Here is a 7,646-nt window from a genome sequence, read left to right as displayed (position 1 = left end):
CTGCAGTTACTAATTCCAGCACTTGCACAGCAGCAGTGAACAAACTAACTATTTGCCATGGGCTGCTCAACCAGAGTACAGAAAATTAGCTACTTTGCCCTCAGTGATTTGCAAATAAAAGGATGTTGTCTCATTTTAACCTGCAAAGCTCCTGGCTGCCTTTGCAGAATTTGTGAGGAGTCAATTGTATCTGAGACCTCTACTCCTCTTTCAGACTTCACTGCAGTTGACTAATAACTTGTTCAGAAGTTATTGGGGAATGGATGGTGAGACACAACAATTGCATAAGGCTCATTTCTTCAGGAAACTCGATTAAAAGTTAAGCATCCAACTTTGGTTGGAAGTTCCGTCTTTGAATCACATTGTGTCAAATAGTGATTGGTCTGAGGACAGTGACAAGTCTTACAATTCTAATAATGTCAGGATTATTCATCTTTTCTTTTCTAGCTTTCCTTTTTCTTTGCATGCAGTAGTGAGCAGCTTTGAGATGGCCAGATTTATGTGGGTTAATGGTGAGGCATTTAAAAAAGATTAGTGAGGAAGTCTAATGATTGTAGCCTTAAACTGTGTTATGTAGTCAGTGTACTTGTTGGAGTGAGGGAATCAAAGGTCTGAAAATCAAGGACCATTGAAAATTGATACAGAGGATTAATTTTAGAATTATTAACTCTGATTATTTTTTTTCCTGTAGGGCCGAATTCATCAAATAGAGTATGCCATGGAGGCTGTGAAACAAGGTTCAGCCACTGTGGGGCTGAAATCGAAAACACATGCTGTGCTGGTTGCTCTAAAGGTAACTTCAAAACAGTGCTCTTGGGACAATAATGTTACTAGAAAAGTTTTGGTTTGTCAAATTAGTTTTGCGCAGTCTGAAGTTGGACATGTGATGTAAATCTGCAATCACAGTTTCCTATTGCTGTACTACCAGTATAGAACTACAAATATTTTCGGTGCCTATGCAAAGCAGATTTTCACAAAATGATGAAGGAAATAAGTGAAAGACTTTTTACCTCTAAAAGTTGCGTTCCTTTTTTTTCTTTTTTTTTCCTGTAGGTATTAAGAAGGAAACTATTTCTTTTCCCAAAGCTTGAGTGAATGTCTGTTCTTTCTTTCTGACAGTCTCCTGCTGAAGTGGAATTAGATTTTTCTTGCCTTCTGTTGCAAGTTTATAATTTTTTTAATATTTTTTTTTTATTGTTTCATGATCATATTCAGTTCTTGCTATAAATGTTAGCAGATTTCTCCACAGTGCTTGGCAAACTGTTCAGACTGCCACATAGTTTTCTCCTTTTATGCACAGAGAGCACAGTCTGAGCTGGCAGCTCATCAGAAAAAAATCCTGTACGTTGACAACCATATTGGTATCTCAATTGCTGGACTCACTGCTGATGCAAGACTCTTGTGGTGAGTATCTGGGTTGTTGACATACACAGTTCTGCAATAATGAGGGAAAGTTCAGTTGTAGCCTATTGCCAATGACATTTTATGATCAGCTAAGGATTAGTCTTGAGTTACTGCTCCGGTGGACTATGCCAAAGACCTCAGCGTGAAACGCTGGCAGATTTTTAACTAGTTGGCAGAAATCTCATTTGTTTTGCCCAGAATTTTGCTCTTTGCTTTTGTTACTCCTAAGACAGCCCTGTCTGGCTTCCTCGGTGCGATGATGGGGTTTCCACACAGTCTGAGAAAGGAGCAGCTGCTACAGCCCATCACTTATTTCTTTGTGTACCCACCCTGAAGGAGGTTATTAAATAAGATACACTGCTGTGTGTGTCAGCTTCAGGGGGGCTTGCTTTTTACCTGTTGGCCATGTAGTTTCATCACATGAGGTAAATGTACCCAAAAGGAGGAGTACTCCTCAGTTTGGTGGGACGTTTTAGTTGCTTTAGTTACAAAAAGAAATCTTACCATTTAACTGTGGCTTTTTCCCAGATGATCTGTCTGTTGCCTGCATGAACTCCTACCTTCTTTGCATTTGTATGGCTGAAATAATAAAAGACTCTTTCGAGCCTGTGGTCAGCTTTCTAAATAACAATGATAGGTCATGATAAAATGGCCTTATGGAATGCCTTTGACCCTTTTTCTCAACAAGCAGAGCTGAAACAAAAATACACTTACCAGAACAGACTAGTATTGTGGCAAAAACTCATTGTGACTTCCATCTATGCGTTTGATTTATTTTCTTTTTCCTTCTCTTTTTTTTTCCCCTTTTTTCCTCCTAGCAATTTCATGCGTCAGGAGTGTCTGGACTCTAGATTTGTGTTTGATAGACCTCTTCCAGTTTCTCGCCTAGTGTCACTAATTGGAAGCAGTATCCTTTGGTTTTTTTACACTTGTAACACTTCTGTAGTTTTTTAGTTGTTCATAAAATGATTTTCATATATCACAGCTTGAAAGTCGTATTAAATTTTAAAAGTTAATTCAAAGTTAATTCTTCTTTATTCGCATGGCTGGAATATTTTTCAGAGAATATCCCATAATATGCACTGAACTGGTAGAGAATCAATGAAGTGCTGCCCGACGTTTAACAGAGCACTGGTTTTCTGTCTTTGGAGGTGGGTGAGGAGAGATGACTGCAGTGTTCAGAATGTGGTTGTTTACTGGATTGCAGCCCCTCACTCAGAGATTATTTCTTTTGGTGGCAACTTCTGTCTCTGCCTGGAACGCAGCAGAAGCCTTGTATTTTGTCAGGTGTCTAGAAAAAGCTCCAAGAGATAAGAAATTAAATGAAGCTGGTTGAATGCACCACCCAGTTATTTCAGGAAAGCTAATTGTTACATTTTCCTTTAGTGAAAAAGAAGTTGGTATCCCAATTAAGTTGTGTGATTTGTTTCTTTGGAACATAATCTTCACTCCTGCAAAAAGATTTGTGAAGGCTTTATGATGATTTTGGTGCATCTCCGTTGGGGTTAGGGAAATTAACATGTTATTTTGAGATTGTTTCCTTAGTTTACTTAAGAAACCCAGATACCAACGCAGCGTTACGGCAGAAGACCGTACGGTGTGGGACTCCTCATTGCAGGTTATGATGTAAGTAAGCTGTGCCAGTTCCTCTTGGTTTAGAAGAAAATGTGCTTAATGTCATTTTATACAACAGAGAGACAATAAGAGGGGAAGATGGAAGAGGCAAACTCATCAAAATTGTGTGAAGAGGGAAGCAATTTTCTGTATCTTACCTTAAAACATAGCTTTTAAAAATGTTAGTTTTTAAAAAATGTTAATTTAAAAATGTTAATTAATAGCTAATCCTACCTACACTTACGAGGTGTACAGTTGCAAAAATAGAAACCTAATTAGTTACTGCAAAAGTCAGATTTGTTTGTGTTTTAAGGGATCAAAATGTTGATCCCACGATGACACTAATTATTTAACTCTTGGTTGCGGATGTTCGAAAACTATTATTTTAAATACTTTTTCTAAAAAATGGATGTGGAAATCATTGCTGACCTCTCTCTTAAGTGTTTAGCAACAGCAGTTCACTTAATGCAGCACGTGCAGAATCTCTGACCTCAGGATTTTTGACATGAGGAAAGCTGAAGGAAACTTGTCTTGCCTGAAACCTTGCATGGCATGGTTAAGCCTACAGCAAGTTTTTACTTTTGTGCAGATCAGACAGAAAGTGTGTAAAATATCTACTGCAAGTGATGAAGTAGGAAGCATACGTAAGCAGAGTACAGTTTATGGAACAGAGAGAAACATTTTTGGTGGCAGCTATTCTGCCCACATAAAAACCTACAGATAAGTGCATACATATAAGCTATGTGATGTACCATGAAGCAAAACTGTTTTAGAAAATACTGTGTTTCAGCAGCAGACTTAATATGAATTTATATATCTGTTTTACGTTCTGTGGGGTCTTTTTCTCTCTTTGCAGGATATGGGTCCTCACATCTTCCAGACTTGTCCCTCTGCAAACTATTTTGACTGCAAAGCAATGTCCATTGGTGCTCGCTCACAGTCAGCACGGACTTACTTGGAGAGGCACATGGCTGAATTTATTGACTGTGAGTAATGAAACCTTGTCTACTTAACGGGATGCATCAATTAAGCCATTTGTTTTCTGCTATTGTTCTGTTCTTTTGCGTTTAGTAAGATAGGAAGACAAATTTTGGGAGCCGAGTTTGCTGTGTCAACCTGCATGAAGACAAAATTGTAGAGAAGAGGTTACAAATCTTCATGTCTAACATCTGGATGCTTATTACACCTAATGAAAAGAGAAGTTGTGCTCAGAGGGGAGAAAAAAGAAAGGCCTCTGCCCTGTTTAACCCAGGGAAAGAACAATCTTTCCGTATCGGAGTAGGATTTAGGTGGTGCATTTAAAATGATGGGTTTATTTTTATATGAAACAGCGATGAGAAGGCTACTGAATGGCTGCTTGGGGAAAAAATAGTGTGATTATCACTGCGTGTGAGGCAAGGCAGGTGCCAAAATCAGATAGGTTTGACCACAAATGTAGGGATGGGATGGTTTCTTGAGGAATACTTTTATAACCAGCTGTGTGATCAGCACTAGACATACCAAAGGAGTTCTGGAAGTCAAGGTGATTTTCTAGTTCTCAACTGCGAATGGGAAGAAGAGGAAATGAGTGTCTAGAGATAATACCATACATTTTGTAAATGTCTTTCTGATTTCATTTGAAGGTAATCTAAATGAGCTAGTTAAACATGGCCTGCGTGCCCTGAGGGAGACTCTTCCTGCTGAACAGGATCTGACCACCAAGGTAAATAAATACTAGGTTTTCTTAACAAGAAATTTTACTGCTACTGTTACTAGAAATTACTGTGACAAAATTCATGGCACTTGGCCAGTATGGCTGGCACTGGAATTTGGAACTGAATACTGATAGATAGTATCATCTTCATCTCATGTCAACAGTTTATCTACAGTTTCCTTAATTACATCAGGTTTAATTTTCTTCACAAAAATTATGCTTTCTCTAAATAAGACATTGTTTGCCTGGTTGCTTCATTCTATTTTAAACTTTGATCAGTGTTTAAGATCCATTACATACAACTAGAACCACAACTTTACATTATAAGTACAATCAGTGACTCACCTGGGAGGTGAGGGAAGGAAATGCACAAACAGTTGGTTGAGGATCCAGCATCAAAAAGTTGCTGAAACTTCTGGCAACAAATTGAGGAGCTGCTGAACAGGAAAACTCAAAGGATATCCATTATTCCATGTTCTGCTTGTGGTTGATCTGTCCTCTTCCATATTTAATATATTTTTTTTTTATTCTTAGCCAACCTTTGATTTTTAGAACTCTTAAAATAATGAAAATGCGAAATAAGATTAAAATAAGTGGTTTTGAAAAATTATGCACGTTATCAAAAAGAAAACAAAACACTGAAAGAAACTGAAATCCTTGAAAAGTGATTTTTCTTACAAGATTTTGAAACATAATAGGTTTTGTTGGGAGTAAATCTGCCTCCCTTCCCTTTTCTAGTACAATCTACCAAAGAGGGCGTTGCTCAAAATTTCCGTTTTTCCTTCAGTAGCCACAAACAGCACAATGGGCCTCTCTGTCACGGGAGGAAACTTCCACTTGTGTCACAGGCGAAAGCTGCAAAGCCACAGAGCTGTTAGCAGAAAAATGCTTCTCACTCCTTTCAAAACTTTGCTTAACAGAATGTTTCCATTGGAATTGTTGGCAAAGACATGGAGTTTACCATTTATGATGACGACGATGTAGCACCATTCCTAGAAGGTCTTGAGGAGAGACCACAGAGAAAGGTATGTGTGTTAGAGAGAAACAAACAGGCTTTGTGGAAAGACAACATGTTGTGATACATCACCTCTCTCACGTTTATGTTTATGACATTTAACCCTCTCTACTATTATCGTAGCATTTTAGGGAGGGGATTTTTCAAATTTGAAGTTGCTACATGAAAACCATATAGTGTTGGCTGGAGACTAAGATGTATATAAAGTCAATTTACGCTGAATTGGTCACAAGCCTTTCCAAAGTAGTCTTCTTTCCTCATCTATGATCAAATCCTGGTTTTCATGGTTTTTTGCAACAGAAGTGGCTAGATGTGTTTCTCATGCCTGCCCCAAGAGCCACTCTTAGTCTTGTGATGCCCAGCTCTGTCCTGCTCCCTGCTTAATTTGGGTAACACTTTGGATAAGCTCTTTGCAGACACGGGCTCCACTGGTGCACTCATGATGCTCAATCCAGGATAAAGCTGATTTGTCAAGTCTTGTTGTCAACCCTTCTATAATATATATATATTTTTTTCTCTCTTTAAGCCTGCTCCACCTGCTGATGAACCTGCAGAAAAGGCAGAGGAGCCCATGGAGCACTAGTTGGTGGATGAGTTCCTCTGCGTTAATGTATGGCTAATTATCCAGGAACATTTATCCATTTGCTGGTAACTTTATCCTCACCTTATATGCATTTTCTGCCGATACGTTCTGAGGATTACTCTTAAAAAAAAAAAAGAAAGAAACCAACCCACCTATCCTTAAAAGGTAGACAGGAGGCCATAATTGGGTGTATTTTCTTTGACAAGAAAGGTGTAATCATTTTCTAAATAGTACACGATACTGTTTTTTAATGAAAAGCATACTGTCTTTAACTTGTAAGGACAAGTGGAAATAAATCACTTTCTTGGAATCTGCTGCGGGTTTGTTTGTTTTTATTTTTAATCTGAACAAATGATGATTTTGAATCATTGTGCTTCTGTCATATCAAGGTGCCACCATGTATTTGACCATTAGGTACCGTCTCTAAATGGGGTGCTCTTGGCAGCTCTTGAGCTGAGGGGGGTTTAAAATGCCCCCAAATCAGTGAAATAGCTGTGGAACAAGCAGCACACCGTGTGTTTCCCCGTGTCACCTTCACCAAACTCAACTTGGAAAGACATTTCTGGCTTTGAGCATTTACCAAAAAACATGGTAGGTGGAATGGGCGTGAAGCTGCCAGCCAGCTCGTGTTTTTGGTTTTTGCTTTTTTGAGTGTTTTTTTTAACTCTTTTTAAACACTTTAGTAAATCCCAGCTCATATTGAACTGAAACAAATCACTCTGTTTCTTTAGAGCCATCGGCCCGGCCTGGGGGGTAGAAAAGGTTTTTTGGGTGGATGCACGTAGGGGATTGATACTGCTCAATGGACTTCAAAAATAAATAAAAAAGTAAATTGCTAAAAAGCCTGTATCTTGTCTCAATTAACAAAACACGGTGATGGTATGAACAGGCCTTAAATACAGTGTTGAATCCAGTTAAACAGTTCAGTCCTGAAAATATTAACAAAACGGTGATGGCGGGGCTGTGTGTTTGCTTTCAAGCAGCAGACAAAGCTGCCCTTGGTTGTTTTTTTTTTTTTTTAATTTACTCTCTTAACTCTTTTTAAAAAGTATTATTCTATTATTATTTTTTCTTTTATTTCTACCGTTATTTTTACTTTCCCCCTATTTATTTTTCTTTCCTCCCCCCTAATTATCCCCCCTCCCATTTATTTTTTTCCCATTTATTTTTTCCCTCCTATTTATTTTTTAGGGTTGGGGTTTTTTTGGGTTTTTTGCTTAATAGCACTGTCAAGCTTTTGGTCCCGTATAATGGTTGTGGTGCTCTGCTCAGTAGGATTGGAAAACATACTGGAAAGCCTAGGTCTCGTTATGGGAAGAGGAGGGTGGCACGTTTAA

General features: G+C 38.4%; 1 protein-coding gene across 1 annotated transcript; it reads left to right on the top strand.

Moving 5' to 3' along the window:
• The first annotated feature begins 673 nt into the window (after positions 1–673).
• On the top strand, positions 674–6,623 carry LOC106895411 (proteasome subunit alpha type-1). The gene is made up of 8 exons (XM_014954826.1): positions 674–793; positions 1,301–1,404; positions 2,223–2,311; positions 2,960–3,030; positions 3,875–4,004; positions 4,641–4,720; positions 5,632–5,736; positions 6,253–6,623. The coding sequence occupies exons 1-8, from the start codon at positions 719–721 to the stop codon at positions 6,307–6,309; spliced, it is 711 nt and encodes a 236-aa protein (XP_014810312.1). The 5' UTR covers positions 674–718; the 3' UTR covers positions 6,310–6,623.
• Positions 6,624–7,646: the final 1,023 nt, after the last annotated feature.

The sequence above is a fragment of the Calidris pugnax genome, unplaced genomic scaffold (genome assembly GCF_001431845.1).
Source record: "Calidris pugnax isolate Ruff unplaced genomic scaffold, ASM143184v1 scaffold186, whole genome shotgun sequence".
NCBI classification, from domain to species: Eukaryota; Metazoa; Chordata; class Aves; order Charadriiformes; family Scolopacidae; genus Calidris; species Calidris pugnax.
The sequence above is the reverse complement of the archived record's forward strand: the minus strand, read 5'-3'. Positions and strand labels throughout refer to the sequence as shown.